Here is an 18,901-nt window from a genome sequence, read left to right on the forward strand (position 1 = left end):
ATAACCAGAACTTCTCATCTTCTTCATTTAACTTTTCATGGAGGTTTGGGAGGTGATTGACTTTAAATACATGTGAAAATTTAAAACATAATTTGAAAACAATAATTCAAAAAGTTGGTGTTTGTTGTCTCACACAGCAGCTAAATGTGAAGCCAGTTTACCTTCAGGACAGACCAAGAGTTTCCTCATGTCTCCAAGTCTGTACTGGCTTCATGTTACAACTGTTCAAACACTGAGGGGTTTTTGTTCAGCTCTACTGATGGTTTGTGTTACTGTGTGACTCTCTGGCACAGTAATACACAGCAGAGTCTTCAGGCTGCAGATTCTGTCCATTTAGAGTCACTGTGTTGCTGGAAGAGTCTACATCAATACTGAACTTGTTCTTTAGTGAATCTTTGTAGAATGAATCTCCCGTATATTTGATCCCAATCCACTCCAGTCCTTTCCCTGCAGGCTGTCTGATCCAACCTGTCCAGTAGCTGCCCACAGAATAAGAGACCTGACAGCTGATGGTCAGACGTTGACCTGGCTGCACAGTCACAGAGGCTGGCTGTGTCAGCTGTTCACACTTCACACCTGTAGAACAAAACCTGGATCAGTGTAATAACAGTAAACAGTCAGTGTACTGTGATCATACTGTCAGTGTCTCTGTCTCAGTGACACTCACAGGATCCGGCAGCCAGCAGCAGCAGCAGAGCTACAGAGAACATGGTTGGTATTGAAGGTGATCTGATGGGAGCTTCTCTTCTTCTGCTCTAACTAACATCACATCAAGTCTTTATAGCAGACTGGGAGGAAGTTCACTTTGCATACAGAAGAACACCAATGGTTATAAGACAAAGATTAACTGATGTGTTGTAGTCATCGCTTGAAATTGTGTCATGAGCATTTATTTTAATAAATGAAAAGAAATTTCATTTTAAAACAAAATTTGATGAAGTTGAAGTTTTGGTTTTCATTTATTAAAAACAAAGTAGATGAAAGTATTGACAATTCAATCATGTAATTATAAATTATCTAAATAAATAAATGTCAACTATGTAAATATTTATTACAATTATTTATTTTTTAGTTTCTAAATTAGATGACTGCAGGTCTGCACAAAGCCTGTCGGAAAAACAAATTAATTTGCTCAATTTCATCATGTGCAGAGACATAAAGACTAAATTATTTTATTTTAACTTTTTTATGCTTTATGCTATTTATGTCTTTACTCAATCCTGCTTTTAAGATCAAATTTGTTTTTCTTAAGAATGGTTTAATAGAAAAACATCTAAATCCTATTTACCTAAACCTAAAATTTAGCAGTTTGTTACAAATGTAGGAGCTTTTGTGAAAATTATTAATTACTTCAGATGCATGTTACAAACTTTGTTCAACTGAGATCAGAAAAGACAATGTTTTTTAAAAGAATCCCAGTAATTATTGTTGTGAATGATATGGGTCAAGTTTTATGAATACAATTAATGCACAAAACTGTTTATGTTCATGTTATGTAACTAATTACCTAGCAAAAAAAGATATAATCAGCTTACTAAGCATGGTAACCATAGGATTTTGTACAGCTGCTCAACCAACTTCAGTCACTGTGAGTCTCGAGCACAGTAATAAACAGCAGAATCTTCAGTCTTCAGGCTGCTCATCTGCAGATACACCTGTTGTTTGCTGTTGTCTCTGGAGATGGTAAAACGGCCTTGGACTGACTGAGCGTAGTAGATGTAGCTACTGTAAATATAGGCAACCCACTCCAGTCCTTTCCCAGGAGCCTGTCTGACCCAGTGCATGCCATAGTCACTGAATGTGAACCCAGAGGCTGTGCAGGTCAACATGTGTGAATCTCCAGGTCTTTTAACCACTGGTTCAGATTCTGTCAGAGTCTGAGCATCAACACCTGTAAAGATAAAAACAACAGCAGTCACATACAGTCAGTTGGGAACTGTAAAAAAAAAAAAGGAAGTCAGATGAAGAGGAGTGAAATCTTCACCTGCCCAGCACATAGTTAGAAGCAGCAGTCCTGTCCTATAGTCCATCATGTTAAACTGTGTGTCCACTGTTCTCTATCATCCTCTGTGCAGACAGATAAGTAGAGGCATTTGCTTTGCATTAACTCCACCTCTTCCGGCAGCAGTTCAAGATTGACACTAGGAGATGGAGATGCAGTACCAGCTAGTATTTTTCAGACATTATGCTTATACTTATGGTTTCTTTATTCCTTTTCACCAAGTGTAACTGATATTGGTGACTGAATGCACCAAGCAGGGAAAGTATGTATGTATATAAGCTATGGTATGTTCATGCAGTACATTGGATACCCAAAATTATATATCAAAGTTACCAAAGCCTTTGCAGCTTATTTCTCTTTTCTCAAGAGTAGAGGCTCTTTCGTACAAAAAATATAGACAAACTAATACACACACACACACACACACACACACACACACACACACACTCACACACACAAAACAAAATCGTCTTGACCAAACTTTAGGTGCTGGTCATGGCAACAGACCAAAAAGTCATTAATATTAATAAATTATGGAATCTGAGTTCATTCACATTTTCTTTCAAAGGTCTTGTTATACTTATAACAACTTATTTTATATTATAAGTTGTGAGTCCCTATGATCACTGCACAGACCTTTCATCTTTGAGGGTTTTTGCACAGCTGCTCCACTGTCTTTAGTCACTGTGTCTTCGAGCACAGAAGTAAACAGCAGAATCTTCAGTTGTCAAACTCCTGATCTCCAGGTACTGAGTGCTGCTGGGAACATCTTGAGAAAAACTGAAACGACTTTGAAAGGAACTGGCATAGATTGGAGTGACAGTATCTGTGTATAGCAAGCCTATCCACTCCAGAGCTTTCCCTGGCTTCTGTCTTATCCAGTTCATAGGATAGTCAGTCATGGTATAACCAGACGTGACACATGAAATCCTCACTGTCTCTCCAGGTCTTTTCACCTCCGAGGGAGACTGGTCCAGTTTGACTCCACCCCAAACCCCTGTAATAAAATAAATTGTGGTCATTCTTCATTGAACTTGGATATATTTGACTTTGTAACTGGAAGAGAGATTTTCTTACCATGAACAGTAAGTAGAAGTAAACTCCAGGTGAACATATTTTCTAAAGATTACAGTTGTGACTGTGATTTTGGTTTTAAGTCTCTCTAATATTTATAAAGCTGTCAGTTGTTCTGACCAAAACGTTCTGACACTTTCTCTTGCTAGATATTATATAGAAGGGAACATTTGCATAGACCTGCCTTTACATGAGCTGTTGCTTGTGTGAACATTTTAATGCCAGATAAAATGGTGCAATCTCTGAAAGCAGATACTGTATTATTGTAAACAGACTTCCAAAATGCAAAAAATGCTAAAGAAAAAAAAAACATTACAGGTGGATATTTGCATCCAATTTACATGAAACTGAAAACAGCTGCAGATGTTTTTCGACACCGACTTCAACATTAGCTTTACTACCCTCTGAAGGCTTTTTACTCATCACTACCACAGTTTTTATACATTTTAAACCATAGTTTTTCAAATAAAAACAGTAACTACAGTACATGTGGACATAATTTTAATTCTTTCTGGTATCTTTTGATTTTATTATTTCAGATAAACTGTGTGTGCCACCTAAAGACAATAGTTGCTCAAATTTAACATTAAGACACTTTAATAGAATGGAAGAAAAAACAATAAAGTAGAAATAAAAGTAAAGAGAAAATAAAAAAAAAACATAAGAGAAAAGGAGTTAAAAAGAGTCATATTTGTTCTGTCCTTTAGTTCTACTTACTGGTAGTAATAAGTAAGTAAGATTAAGAGACTTTATTAGAATGGAAAAAAACAATCCGGTAGAAATAAAAGTAAAGATAAACAAAGATAAAAAATAATTTAAAAAAGATTAAAGAAAAGGAGTTAAAAAGAGTCATATTTGTTCTGTCCCTGAGTTCTGTTTACTAAGTATTGACTCATTCAAGTTTATGTTTGTTGGACTTGACAAAAGTAAAAAGTTACAGTAATTCACAGAAGCAGTTTAGCTGATCTGAAATATTTAGTTGTGCATACATGCCTATATATGTTGTGTCATATAAAGTATTTTAATACTTAAAGGGACATTTTTATTCAGTTTTGACATCATTGCAATCATCTATTGAACTAATCCATGTGAAATGGGACACACAAGATTAGATTATGCAAAATAGTAAATTAATAACCTAATAATGTTGAGCATCTGATCCTCACAGGAGCTGTGTCAGAGCTACAGAGAACATGATGAAGCTGAAATAATGTGAATTTTTCTCACAGTGAGGTTAATTTAATAAAATATTAGTATATGACTTCATACTTTTAATTATTAAATACTTCCAGAAACTCCCTCTCCCTTTGAGTTTGGGCTCCTCCTCTGGTGGAGTCATGTTACAACTGTTCAGACACTGAGGGGTTTTTGTTCAGCTCTACTGATGGTTTGTGTTACTGTGTGTGACTCTTTTGCACAGTAATACACAGCAGAGTCTTCAGGCTGCATATTCTGTCCATTTAGAGTCACTGTTTTGCTGGAAGAGTCTAAATTGATAGTGATCTTGTTCTTCAGTGAATCTTTGTAGTATATTCCATGTCCAACATGTGCACTACCAATCCACTCCAGTCCTTTTCCTGCAGGCTGTCTCGTCCAATGTGTACGAGAGCTGCTCACAGCATAGGAGACCTGACAGCTGATGGTCAGACGTTGACCTGGCTGCACAGTCTCAGAGGCTGGCTGTGTCAGCTGTTCACACTTCACACCTGTAGAACAAAACATGGATCAGTGTAATAACAGTGAACAGTCAGTGTCCTGTGATCATACTGTCAGTGTCTCTGTCTCAGTGACACTCACAGGATCCAGCAGCCAGCAGCAGCAGCAGAGCTACAGAGAACATGGTTGGTATTGAAGGTGATCTGATGGGAGCTTCTCTTCTTCTGCTCTAACCAACATCACATCAAGTCTTTATAGCAGATTGGGAGGAAGTCACTTTGCATAAAAGGAATTGTTTTTAATGAATTATAAATATTATTATATATTAATATATATTATATTTATATTAAATAATCTAGCCACAGGGGTTGCAAGCCAGTGACTTCTGTGCCGGTCCCAAGCCCGGATAAATAGAGAGGGTTGCGTCAGGAAGGGCATTCAGCGTAAAAATTGCCTAAATAACCATGCAAATCATTCACAAGACTTTCATACCGGATTGGTCGAGGCCCGGGTTAACAACGACCGCCGCCGATGCTGTTAACCTACAGGGTGCCGGTGGAAATTTGACTACTGTTGGTCGAAGAAAGAGGGGAGGCAGAAGGGTTCGTGGTCAGAGAGAGAAGGGAAAAGGCAGGAGCATAGGTTTGAGAATAGGGACTCTTAACGTTGGTACGATGACAGGGAAAGGCAGAGAGCTGGCAGACATGATGGAGAGAAGAAAGGTAGATGTACTGTGTGTGCAGGAGACAAGGTGGAAGGGCAGCAAGGCACGTAGTATTGGAGGAGGATACAAACTGTTCTACCATGGTGTTGATAGGAAGAGAAACGGGGTAGGAGTGATCCTGAAGGGGGAGTTTGTGAACAATGTTCTAGAGGTGAAAAGAGTCTCAGACAGGGTGATGAGCCTAAAGCTCGAAATTGAAGGGGTGATGGTGAATGTAGTCAGTGGGTATGCGCCACAGGTTGGCTGGAAGTTAGAAGAGAAGGAGAGATTCTGGAGTGAGTTTGATGAGGTCGTAGAGAGTATCCCCAGAGGAGAGAGAGTTGTTGTTGGAGCAGACTTCAATGGGCATGTTGGTGAGGGCAACAGAGGTGATGAGGAGGTGATGGGCAGGTTTGGTGTGAAGGAAAGGAATCTGGAAGGACAGATGGTGGGGGACTTTGCTAAGAGGATGGAAATGGCTGTAGTCAACACTTACTTCTAAACGTCCTCACACTGCTGGCATAAGTGTTTCTGTCCTTTCTACTCCTTTTCCTGCAGCTTGTCTTATCCGACACATATCACAGCAGCTAAATTTAAAACCAGATCCCCTGAACAACCAGCAGAAGAGTGAGTGTGTTTATCATCCTGAGTCTGGAGATGTGACCTCTGATGCTCCACACAAAGTATAAGAACAGTCAGCAGGACAGAAATAGCTTCAGGTTATTATACATTTAAAAATAAGGTATTTAACAACAACAACAATATTTATTTTTTCTAACAGAAAAAACTAATAATTGAAATAACTTGTGGTCTTAGGGCTCCTCCTATGGTGAATTCATGTAACAACTATACAGACACTAAACTGGTGGTTTGTCTTCTGGATATCTTTTAATCAATTTAACTGCCTTTCAGTTGTTCACATTTTCACACGTTTCCTGCACATGTAAAGCTGTAATTTTCTGTTATATTGAAAAATGTCATTGTCTGGGTTTTGCATTTAAAAGTGAGCATTAGTTTTAGTATTTATTGATGTCTTCTTTTCACCTTTTCTTGGTTTCTGTTTCTGTCTGTCTTCAGTTCATAGCGTAGCTCATTAAGTTATAACCAGACGTGACACATGATATCATCACTGTCTCTCCAGTTCTTTTTACCTCAGAGGGAGGCTGGTCCAGTTTGACCTCACCCCAAAACTTGTAAGTAAAGAAATTGTGGTAGACATTTGCATTTCCTCATTTTTTGAATAAACTCTACTCCTTTAGGAAGGAGAAAACCACATTGGACTTTATAAAGCCATGCTAGAGCTGTTAAAATCAGGCATTATACTGTTTATTAATTATTTTTATTAATAAATAGTATAATAGTGTTATTAATTCAGATATGGGACACATATGTTTATTCCATATGTTCTGACTTTTTAAATGTTTAAATTTTCATTCACAAGAAAAATCCTGAAAAATAAATACATTTGTAAATTGTAAGAGAAAAAATATATTTTTGTGTCAGAGGCTAATTAATTAGCATTGGTGATGTATTGTCATTTGGTGTTATAATTTTAAATATTATTGACATGAATTATATATATATATATATATAATGTCAAAAAAAAATTCTTACGAAAACTAGCAGAGCAGTACACTAAGACATAACAGATTGTTTCCAAGAGCAGAAGTAGTTTTTGAATGACTCTCCTGTTACTGTCTCTCACTGTGTCTCTTCTGACACAGTAATACACTGCTGTGTCCTCAGTCTTCAGACTGCTCATCTGTAGATAGAGTTTACTGCTGGAGTCGTCTCTGGAGATGGTGAATCTACCCTGGACTGACTGGGAGTAACGGATAGGTGTACTTGATGTGCCAATATAAGCAATCCACTCCAGTCCTTTTCCAGGAGCCTGTCTGACCCAGACCATAGCATAGCTGCTGAATGTGAATCCAGATGTTGTACAGGTCAGTGTGTGGGATTCTCCAGATCTTTTATCCACTGGTTCAGATTCTGTCAGAGTCTGACCATAAACACCTGTGAAACCAAAAACAAATACATGTCATGCAACATGTTGGTCATGAAAATATGTCCAATTAAAATCATTGAAACTTTGTACCTGCCCAACAGAGAGTTAACAGCAGCAGTCCTGTCTTATAGTCCATCCTGTTAAACTGTGTGTTCACTGTTTTCTGTCATTGTCTCTGCAGTCGGATAAATAAAGGGTAGAAGATATGAGAGTTTTGCATTGACTCCTCCTCACAGGGTGGAACTGGCTTTTTTTGGTTTGGTGAATAGATTTTGTTAAATGTTAATTTATTTATTTTCCATTCTTTAATATTTCTATGTACTACCTCTCCCTTTAAGTAAGTATTTATCCTCTGCTTCTGCACATGCAGGTAATTTCAATATGTCACAATATGTGTCACAGCCAGCACGTGCGGCTACAGAAACTCAATTTCTTTCCTCACATGATTTATTGCTGAATAGCAAATAATGTCCTTTGATTTTCCTGGAATAAAATAAATGCTTCAATATATCTGACTTCACTGACTTGAAAGTGTTCTCTGCTTTAGACATGTTACACATTTGGAAAATATTTTTGATTTTTGATTTACAGTGAGAATATTTTTACCTTTACTGTATAATGTAAATACTGAAATGTAAAATGCTGGCATCAATTTCAATTCAAAATTGAATGGAATGAAGGTAGTTTGTAAAGAACATTATTACTATTTTACTATTTTTAATGTGAAGTAAGAGTATCACTGGGTTTGCACAGAATCACACAGTAAAGCATCAGTGTTGGTCCAACTGCAGCAAAAAGAAGAATCTTTTCAGTGTTACTACATGAACAATATGTCTGCAAACAGGGAACATAGAAAACATGTCTTTATCACACACTGAAATGAAGGTATTGAAGGTGATCTGATGGGAGCTTCTTTTCTTCTTCTCTAACTAACATGACATCAAGTCTTCATAGCAGACTGGGAGGAAGTTCACTTTGCATAGAGAAGAACATTGACATTAAAATGAGTCACAAGTTATTGTGTCAACAACTTTTATTTCTGACACACAAAAAAGAATGTTTTTGAATGAACATAATATTTTTATACAACACACCTTTAGCGGGAAAGTAAAACAAATACCAAATCATGGTAAATACATACACACGATCCAGATATATATAAAATAATTAAAATGTGGAAAGCTCTTATACATTGATGATAAACATGTAACAAAATAAAGATATGTCAAAAGATTTAATTCATTTGTCATGTCAATCATACTGTGGTTCTCATCAGACATTATCCCACATCATAGGAATATTTTACAATGTTATCTTGGTTACATGAGCACAAAAACTGTTTAATACAATTAGTATAATTGAGATTGTGTTATTGTTTTGTGAATATTAAATGCAGTGAGCTTTTTACATTGTTCAATGTGCTGAGTTTTTGTACAGCGTTACTTCCTCTTGTGTCACTGTGTCTCTGGCACAGTAATAAACAGCAGAATCTTCAGTCTTCAAACTGTTCATCTGCAGATACAGCTGGTTTCTGCTGTTGTCTCTGGAGATGGTAAAACGGCCTTTGACTGATTGAGAGTAGTAGGTGCCACCACCACCACTGCTAATGTAAGCAACCCACTCCAGTCCTTTTCCAGGAGCCTGTCTGATCCAGTTCATGCCATAGCTGCTGAATGTGAACCCAGAGGCTGTGCAGGTCAACATGTGGGATTCTCCAGCTCTTTTAACCACTGGTTCTGATTCTGTCAGAGTCTGAGCATCAACACCTGTAAAGATAAAAACAACAGCAGTCACAAGCATTCAGTTAGTAACTGTAATAAATAAAAAAAAAGAAGTCAGATGAAGACGAGTGAAATCTTCACCTGCCCAGCACATAGTTAGAAGCAGCAGTCCTGTCCTATAGTCCATCATGTTAAACTGTGTGTCCACTGTTCTCTATCATCCTCTGTGCAGACAGATAAGTAGAGGCATTTGCTTTGAATTAACTCCACCTCTTCCGGCAGCAGTTCAAGATTGACACTTGGAGATTATAAAGTTTGTCATACTGACATTTATTATTATATTTGTCTAAAATTCCTTTTGTGAAGATGCAGTACCAGCTAGTATTTTTTAGACATTATGTTTATGGTTTCTTTATTCCTTTTCACTAAGTGTAACTGATAGTGGTGACTGAATGCTCCAAGCAGAGAATCATTGTTTTATGGTTGCCAAAGCTAAAAAGTAGGTATGTATATAAGCTATGGTATGTTCATGCAGTACATTGGATACCCAAAGTTATGCATCAAAGTTACCAAAGCCTTTGCAGCTCATTTCTCTTCTCTCAAGAGGAGATGCTCTTCAGTACAAAACATAAAAACACAACACCAACAAATACACACACACAAAAAGGTCTTGACCATACTTAAGTGCTGGTCATTTACATTTACATTTTAGTCATTTAGCAGACGCTTTTATCCAAAGCGACTTACAAGTCATTACAAGGTACAAAGGTAGGCAGGGTGAGCGTGAGGAGGTCTTGCATAAGGACCCCTACTGGTGTTAGGCCACAGCTGGGATTCGAACCCCAGTCTCTCACATGGGAGGCAGTGATGTTACCACTACACTAACCAGCCGCCTTACACTAACCAGCCGTGTTTTCACGGCAACAGGCCAGAAAACACGTGACCAAAAAGTAATTAATATTAATAAATTATGGAATCTGAGTTCATTCACATTTTCTTTCAAAGGTCTGGTTATACTTATAACAACTTATTTTATATTATAAGCTGTGAGTCCCTATGATCACTGCACAGACCTTTCATCTTTGGGGGTTTTTGCACAGCTGCTCCACTGTCTTTAGTTACTGTGTAATCGAGCACAGAAGTAAACAGCAGAATCTTCAGTTGTCAAACTCCTGATCTCCAGGTACTGAGTGCTGCTGGGAACATCTTGAGAAAAACTGGCACGACTTTGAAAGGAACTGGCATAGGTTGGCGTGACAGTATCTGTGTTTAGCAACCCCATCCACTCCAGAGCTTTTCCTGACTTCTGTCTTATCCAGTTCATACTATAGTCAGTCATGGTATAACCAGACGTGACACATGAAATCCTCACTGTCTCTCCAGGTCTTTTCACCTCCGAGGGAGACTGGTCCAGTTTGATCTCACCCCAAACCCCTGTAATAAAATAAATTGTGGTCATCCTTCATTGAACTTGGATATATTTGACTTTGTAACTGGAAGAGAGATTTTCTTACCATGAACAGTAAGTAGAAGTAATGAATGTGATTTTGGGTTAAAGTCTCTCTAATATTTATAAAGCTGTCAGTTGTTCTGATTAAAAAGTTCTGACACTTTCTCTTGCTAGATATTATATAGAAGGAAACATTTGCGTAGACATGAGCTGTTGCTTGTGTGAACATTTTATTGCAAGATAAAATGGTGCAATCTCTGAAAGCAGATACTGTATTATTGTAAACATACTTTATAAAAAAACAACTAAATTACAGGTGGATATTTGCATCCAATTTACATGAAACTGAAAACAGCTGCAGATGTTTTTCGACACCGGCTTCAACTTTGGCTTTATTACCCTCTGAAGGCTTTTTCTCATCACTACAACTGTTTTTATACATTTTAAACCATAGTTTTTTAAACAAAAACAGTAACTACAGTACATGTGGACATAAAAAGAAGTTCAGTTCTTTCTGGTAGTTTTTTTTTATTTAAGATGAACTGTGTGTGTCAATGTTAATAGAATGGATAAAAAAAAAAACAATCCAGTAGAAATAAAAGTAAAGATGAGCAAAGATAAAAAATAAAAAAAAATAAAAAAATAAAAGAAAAGGATTTAAAAAGAGTCATATTTGTCCTGTTCTGTCCTGAGTTCTGTTTACTGGTAGTAATAAGTATTGACTCATTCATATTTATGTTTGTTGGACTTGACAAAAGTAAAAAGTTACAGTAATTCACAGAAGAAGTTTAACTAATATAAAATATTTAGTTGTGCCCACATGTATTTTAATACTTAAAGGGACATTTGTATTCATTATTGACATCATTACAATCATCTATTAAACTAATCCTTGTGAAATGGAACACACAAGATTAGATTATGCAAAATGCTGAAGTAAATAATAACTTTGGATGTTGAGCATCTGATCCTCACAGGAGCCGTGTCAGAGCTACACAGAACATGATGAAGCTGAAATAATGTGAGTTTTTCTCACAGTGAGGTTAATTTAATAAAATATTAGTATAAGACTTCATTATTTAATACTTCCATGGACTCCCTCTCCCTTTGCCTTTGGGCTCCTCCACTTGTGGCTTCATGTTATCGCAGTTCAGACACTGAGGGGTTTTTGTTCATCTCTACTGATGGTTTGTTTTACTGTGTGTGGCTCTTTTGCACAGTAATACACAGCAGAGTCTTCAGGCTGCATATTCTGTCCATTTAGAGTCACTGTTTTGCTGGAAGAGTCTAAATTGATAGTGATCTTGTTCTTCAGTGAATCTTTGTAGTATATTCCATGTCCAACATGTGCACTACCAATCCACTCCAGTCCTTTTCCTGCAGGCTGTCTCGTCCAATGTGTACGAGAGCTGCTCAAAGAATAAGAGACCTGACAGGTAATGGTCAGACGTTGACCTGGCTGCACAGTCACAGAGGCTGGCTGTGTCAGCTGTTCACACTTCACACCTGTAGAACAAAACATGGATCAGTGTAATAACAGTGAACAGTCAGTGTACTGTGATCATACTGTCAGTGTCTCTGTCTCAGTGACACTCACAGGATCCAGCAGCCAGCAGCAGCAGCAGAGCTACAGAGAACATGGTTGGTATTGAAGGTGATCTGATGGGAGCTTCTCTTCTTCTGCTCTAACTAACACAAGGTCAAGTCTTTATAGCAGACTGGGAGGAAGTTCACTTTGCATGGAGTATGAGGAAATGTTTTCAATGAATGATGAATTATCTCAAATAGCAAGACTTCAGAGGTCCACAATTTCTTCATGACAATCTTGATGGTGTTATAATAAGGACCACTGAACCCATATTATGCCAACAGATCCTACTCTGAATATGTGTAGGCCTGTGCTGTATGTGGGTTTCTTCAAGTCTTTTAGTCACTTGTTCGAACTCGGGTCAAATCTTTTGTCCTCGGTAGCTACAAATACCTAAATTTAAACCGCTCAAAGTTACACTTTTCACTTCCTTTGTCAGATAAAGTTTTTCCAGTTAACAAGATAAAAAAAAGGACACACAGATGCAATTAAAGAATTGGGGTCCATCCAGAGAGATCACACTGCTACTGTTTATTCACTGATTTCTAAACTTCCTCTCACACTGCTGGCACAAGTGTTACTGCTGGCATCTGAGAAGCTGCTCCTTGTCCTTTCTACTTCTTTTCCTGCAGGTTGTCTTATCCAACACATATCACAGCAGCTAAACGTAAAACCAGATCCCCTGAACAACCAGCAGAAGAGTGAGTGTGTCCATCATCCTCCATCAGTCTGGAGATGTAACTTCTGATGCTCCAGTCATTGTATAAGACCAGTCAGCAGGACAGGATTAGCCTCAGGCTATTATACATTTAAGAATAAGATATTTAACAACAACAACAATATTTATTTTTCCTAAGAGAAACAACAAAAAAGGAATCATTTATGGTCTTAGGGCTCCTCCTATGGGTAATTCATGTCACAACTATTTGGGCACTAAACTGGTGGTTTGTGTTATGGATGTATTTTAATCAATTTAACTGCCTTTCAGTTGTTCACATTTTCACACGTTTCCTGCACATGTAAAGCTGTAATCTTCTGTTATATTGAGAAATGTCATTGTCTTGGTTTTGCATGTAAAAGTGAGCATTATTTTTATTATTTATTGATGTCTTTTTTATAGCCAGACGTGACATATGATATCGTCACTGTCTCTCCAGTTCTTTTTACCTAAGAGGGAGACTGGTCCAGTTTGATCTCACCCCAAACCCTTGCAGTAAGTAAAGAAATTGTGGTAGACATTCGCATGTCCTCATCTTTCTCATCATACTGTTTATTAATAATTTTATTAATAAATAGTATAATATTTTTATTAATTAAGAGAATGGACACATATGTTCATTCCATAGATTCTTACTTTTAAATGTTCATTCAGTAAGAAGAAAGAATAAAAAGACAAACATAGAAAGATAAATATATTTGTAAATTGTAAAAGAAAAAAAAAGATTATTTTATTTAGAGGCTAATTAATTACATTTGGTAATGTATAGTCATCACAACATCTAAGTTGAATTAGATTAATTAGAACATTCTTATTAAAATAAAAAAAGTGGAGCAGCACACTAAGACATAACAGATTGTTCCCAAGAGCAGAAGTAGTTTTTGAATGTCTCTCCTGTTACTGTCTCTCACTGTGTCTCTTCTGGCACAGTAATACACTGCTGTGTCCTCAGTCTTCAGACTGCTCATCTGTAGATAGAGTTAACTGCTGGAATCGTCTCTGGAGATGGTGAATCGACCCTGGACTGACTGGGAGTAACGGATAGGTGAACTTGATGTGCCAATATAAGCAATCCACTCCAGTCCTTTTCCAGGAGCCTGTCTGACCCAGTGCATCCCGTAGCTGCTGAATGTGAATCCAGATGTTGTACAGGTCAGTGTGTGGGATTCTCCAGGTCTTTTAACCACTGGTTCAGATTCTGTCAGAGTCTGACCATAAACACCTGTGAAACCAAAAACAAATACATGTCATGATTAAGTTGGTGGCAAAAATAAAAATAAACCCAATTAAGATCAATTAAACTCTTCACCTGTCCAGCAGAGAGTTGAGAGGAGCAGTACTGTCCTACAGTCCATCATGTTAAACTGTGTGTCCACTGTTCTCTGTCATCATCTCTGCAGAAAGTTAAGTAGAGGTGTAAAACATCTGTGTTTTGCATTAACTCCTCCTCACAGCTGGATTTGACTATGATCTCATTTATGGTTTAGTAAAGGCATTATTTCATTAGCTGTGCTGCCTGACTCAGTCTTGAGTGTCAAAGTATAATTTGTGCAATATCATGACAAATCTGTTATTTAAGTTTGTTACCTTCTGTTATAGAGTCAACAGAAGGTGTTTAATTAGTTTACATCTTTCACCACAACATAAGAGGAAAGTAGGAAAAAAAGTAATAAAACAAAAGAATAAAAAATAGTAAGAAAAAAAGTTTTTTTTATTACTTTAAACTATTTATACATAAAAGCCCTTAGTGCAAGTAAAAGTCCAAATTTTTGTTATACAAATATGTTGTGCAGTATAACAGCTCTAAGATTAGATAGACCTGAAATTATCTGAGATAATTGCCACTCTGTGGGACTTGTTCTCATGTCTTCACTCTCTGGTGCTTTTACCATCACTGCCACCTGTAGGTTGTAGGTGGAAGAGGAGGTTTTTGTAAATTCTCCCAGCTTACGTTAAACACTGTGTGTCTCTGGCACAGTAATACACAGCAGAGTCCTCTGGCTTCAGGTTGGACAGTCTCAGATGAACCATGCTGTTACTGTCGTCTCTACTGATTTCTACACGTCCTCCCACACTGCTGGCATAAGTGTTTCTGCTGGCATCTGAGAAGCCGCTCCCTATTAATTCTAGACCTTTTCCTGCAGGTTGTCTTATCCAGTGCATAACACAGCAGTTAAATGTGAAACCAGATCCTCTGCAGGAGAGACTCAGAGTCTCTCCAGGCTTTTTCACCACTGAAGTAGAAGGAATGGACTCCATACTCTGACCTGTACAACCTGAGGACAAGAAATAAAAGAATGTGTTACAGTCATCTGGGAGGTTTTCAGGTCTGCTGTTATTTAATATAAGGTAAACTAATAAAAGCAGGAGAACTCACAGGGCAGAGAGAGAACAACCAGCAGAAGAGTGAGTGTGTTCATCATCCTGAGGCTGCAGATGTGACCTCTGATGCTCCACACAAAGTATAAGAACAGTCAGCAGGACAGAAGTACACTGTACAGATAAAGAATTTGCATTTGGCTGTTTTAGGGAGGGAGTGGCACTTCTCCATCAATGTCAGATATAATATCACATTTAAGAACAGATAAAGCAACAACCGTTGTTTATCTCTTTTTATATTACAACTATGAAATGAAAATAACATAACCAACACAGGCTTTCTAAGAAGAAAAAATAATAATTATGATTAACAATTTGTGGTCTTAGGGCGCCTCCTCTGGTGAATTTATGTAACAGCTGTTAATTTATCTTGTGAGTGTCTGGCACAGTAATAATAGTAGCATGAGGCTCCAGTGGCTTTGTTTCTAATCCAATGACGCCAAAAGTACTGCAGCATCTTTCAGCCCAGTTAAGATAAGAAAAGACATCAAGAAGCAAAACATTTTAATGATTCCAAGCAGAAATGTTAAGCTGTACAGTAGTTCAGTCCAGGATCTAAGTGTCAGCCTATTAAATATTTATTGCTAAGTAGTAATTCTTTTGTTTTTATCTGGGGCAAATTGATTTCTATAACAGAAAAGAAAGTATAGTCACTCAAATCACATTTATATAATCATTATGCATAACATCATATTATATATCAATCATTATATGAAATGTGTGTTTAAAACTATGATTCATGCTCTAGGTTCTTTGCATACTGATGCTGATACTGATGTTGTATTTCCTTTATTCATACACTAGTGATTGTTGTGTTTAATGAATATTGTTAAACCATTATATTTCTTTATGGAAAGGTTTTATAAATGTAAGTAACAGTGAGAGGGTGTCCATCAAAAACAGGTAAAGAAAGAAAAAAAGATATCACTTCAATCTTGGTGCCTCTCAGTTTTCTAACAATTATTGTAGGATTTTGTACAGCTGCTCGGCCTGTTTCAGTCACTGTGACTCTCTGGCACAATAATAAACAGCAGAATCTTCAGTCTTCAGACTGCTCATCTGCAGATACAGCTGCTGTTTGCTGTTGTCTCTGGAGATGGTAAAACGGCCTTTGACTGACTGAGAGTAGTGGATGCTGCTGCCATAAACATAAGCAATCCACTCCAGTCCTTTTCCAGGAGCCTGTCTGACCCAGGTCATCTCATAGCTGCTGAATGTGAATCCAGACGCTGTACAGGTCAGTGTGTGGGATTCTCCAGGTCTTTTAACCACTGGTTCAGATTGTGTCAGAGTCTGACCATCAGCACCTGTTAAAACAAAAGATCAAATCCTTGTCATGCAACATGTTGGTCATGAAAATATGTTTAATTAAAATCATTGAAACTTTGTACCAGCCCAACAGAGAGTTAAAAGCAGCAGTCCTGTCCTATAGTCCATCATGTTAAACTGCGTGTTCACTGTTTTCTGTCATTGTCTCTGCAGTCGGATAAATAGAGGTGGAAGATATATGAGTTTTGCATTGACTCCTCCTCACAGGATGGAACTGGCTTTTTTTGGTTTGGTGAATAGATTTTGTTAAATGTTAATTTATTTATTTTCCATTCTTTAATATTTCCATGTACTACCTCTCCCTTTAAGTAAGTATTTATCCTCTGCTTCTGCGCAAGCAGGTAATTTCAATATGTCACAATATATTAAAAAAATGAATGCTTCCATAGATCTGACTTCACTGACTTGAAAGTGTTCTCTGCTTTAGACATGTCACACATTTGGAAAATATTTTTGGATTTACAGTGAGAATATTTTTACCTTTATTGTATAATGTAAATACTGAAATGTAAAATGCTGGCATCAATTTCAATTCAAAATTGAATGGAATGAAGGTAGTTTGTAAAGAACATTATTACTATTTTACTATTTTTAATGTGAAGTAAGAGTGTCACTGGGTTTGCACAGAATCACACAGTAAAGCATCAGTGTTGGTCCAACTGCAGCAAAAAGAAGAATCTTTTCAGTGTTACTACATGAACAATATGTCTGCAAACAGGGAACATAGAAAACATGTCTTTATCACACACTGAAATGAAGGTATTGAAGGTGATCTGATGGGAGCTTCTTTTCTTCTTCTCTAACTAACATGACATCAAGTCTTCATAGCAGACTGGGAGGAAGTTCACTTTGCATAGAGAAGAACATTGACATTAAAATGAGTCACAAGTTATTGTGTCAACAACTTTTATTTCTGACACACAAAAAAGAATGTTTTTGAATTAACTTAATATTTTTATACAAGACACCTTTAGCGGGAAAGTAAAACAAATCCCAAATCATGGTAAATACATACACACGATCCAGATATATATATATAATAATATATAAATAATTTAAATGTGGAATGCTCTTATACATTGATGATAAACATATAACAAAATAAAGATATGTCAAAAGATTTAATTCATTTGTCATGTCAATCATACTGTCTCATCAGACATTATCCCACATCATAGGAATATTGAGCACAAAAACTGTTTATTACAATTAGTATAATTGAGATTGTGTTATTGTTTTGTGAATATTAAATGCAGTGAGCTTTTTTTTTTTACATTGTTCAATGTGCTGAGTTTTTGTACAGCGTTACTTCCTCTTGTGTCACTGTGTCTCTGGCACAGTAATAAACAGCAGAATCTTCAGTCTTCAAACTGTTCATCTGCAGATACACCTGCTGTTTGCTGTTGTCTCTGGAGATGGTAAAACGGCCTTTGACTGACTGAGAGTAGTAGATGCTGCTACTGCTGTAAATATAAGCAACCCACTCCAGTCCTTTCCCAGGAGCCTGTCTGACCCAGTTCATGCCATAGTCACTGAATGTGAACCCAGAGGCTGTGCAGGTCAACATGTGCGATTCACCAGGTCTTTTAACCACTGGTTCTGATTCTGTCAGAGTCTGACCATCAACACCTGCAAAGATGAAAACAACAGCAGTCACAAGCATTCAGTTAGTAACTGTAATAAATAAAAAAAAAGAAGTCAGATGAAGACGAGTGAAATCTTCACCTGCCCAGCACAGAGTTAGAAGCAGCAGTCCTGTCCTATAGTCCATCATGTTAAACTGTGTGTCCACTGTTGTCTATCATCCTCTGTGCAGACAAATAAGTAGAGGCATTTGCTTTGCATTTACTCCACCTCTTCCGGCAGCAGTTCAAGATTGACACTTGGAGATTATAAAGTTTGTCACACTGACATTTATTATTATATTTGTCTAAAATTCCTTTTGTGAAGATGCAGTACCAGCTAGTATTTTTCAGACCTTATGTTTATGGTTTATTTATTCCTTTCCACCAAGTGTAACTGATAGTGGTGACTGAATGCTCCAAGCAGGGAAAGTATGTATGTATATAAGCTATGGTATGTTCATGCAGTAAATTGGATACCCAAAGTTATACATCAAAGTCACCAAAGCCTTTGCAGCCCTTTTCTCTTCTCTCAAGAGGAGATGCTCTTCAGTACAAAACATAAAAACACAACACCAACAAATACACACACACACACACACACACACAAAACAAAATCGTCTTGACCAAACTTTAGGTGCTGGTCATGGC

General features: G+C 37.2%; 4 gene segments (V, D, J or C); all 4 read right to left on the reverse strand.

Moving 5' to 3' along the window:
* Positions 1-283: 283 nt before the first annotated feature.
* LOC117152897 lies at positions 284-4,951 on the reverse strand (the record flags this gene model as incomplete). The annotated part of the segment is given in 3 exon segments: positions 284-499; positions 4,706-4,782; positions 4,874-4,951. Coding segments are annotated over 3 exon segments (336 nt in total), but the record flags the coding sequence as incomplete, so codon positions are not given.
* A 1,731-nt stretch (positions 4,952-6,682) lies between these two features.
* LOC113157540 lies at positions 6,683-7,587 on the reverse strand. The segment is given in 3 exon segments: positions 6,683-6,688; positions 7,141-7,451; positions 7,534-7,587. Coding segments are annotated over 3 exon segments (363 nt in total).
* A 1,269-nt stretch (positions 7,588-8,856) lies between these two features.
* On the reverse strand, positions 8,857-18,407 carry LOC113157548. The segment is given in 2 exon segments: positions 8,857-9,209; positions 18,354-18,407. Coding segments are annotated over 2 exon segments (402 nt in total).
* On the reverse strand, positions 13,851-14,289 carry LOC113151978. The segment is given in 2 exon segments: positions 13,851-14,142; positions 14,230-14,289. Coding segments are annotated over 2 exon segments (291 nt in total).
* Positions 18,408-18,901: the final 494 nt, after the last annotated feature.

Source organism: Anabas testudineus, chromosome 8, assembly GCF_900324465.2.
Source record: "Anabas testudineus chromosome 8, fAnaTes1.2, whole genome shotgun sequence".
NCBI lineage: Eukaryota > Metazoa > Chordata > Actinopteri > Anabantiformes > Anabantidae > Anabas > Anabas testudineus.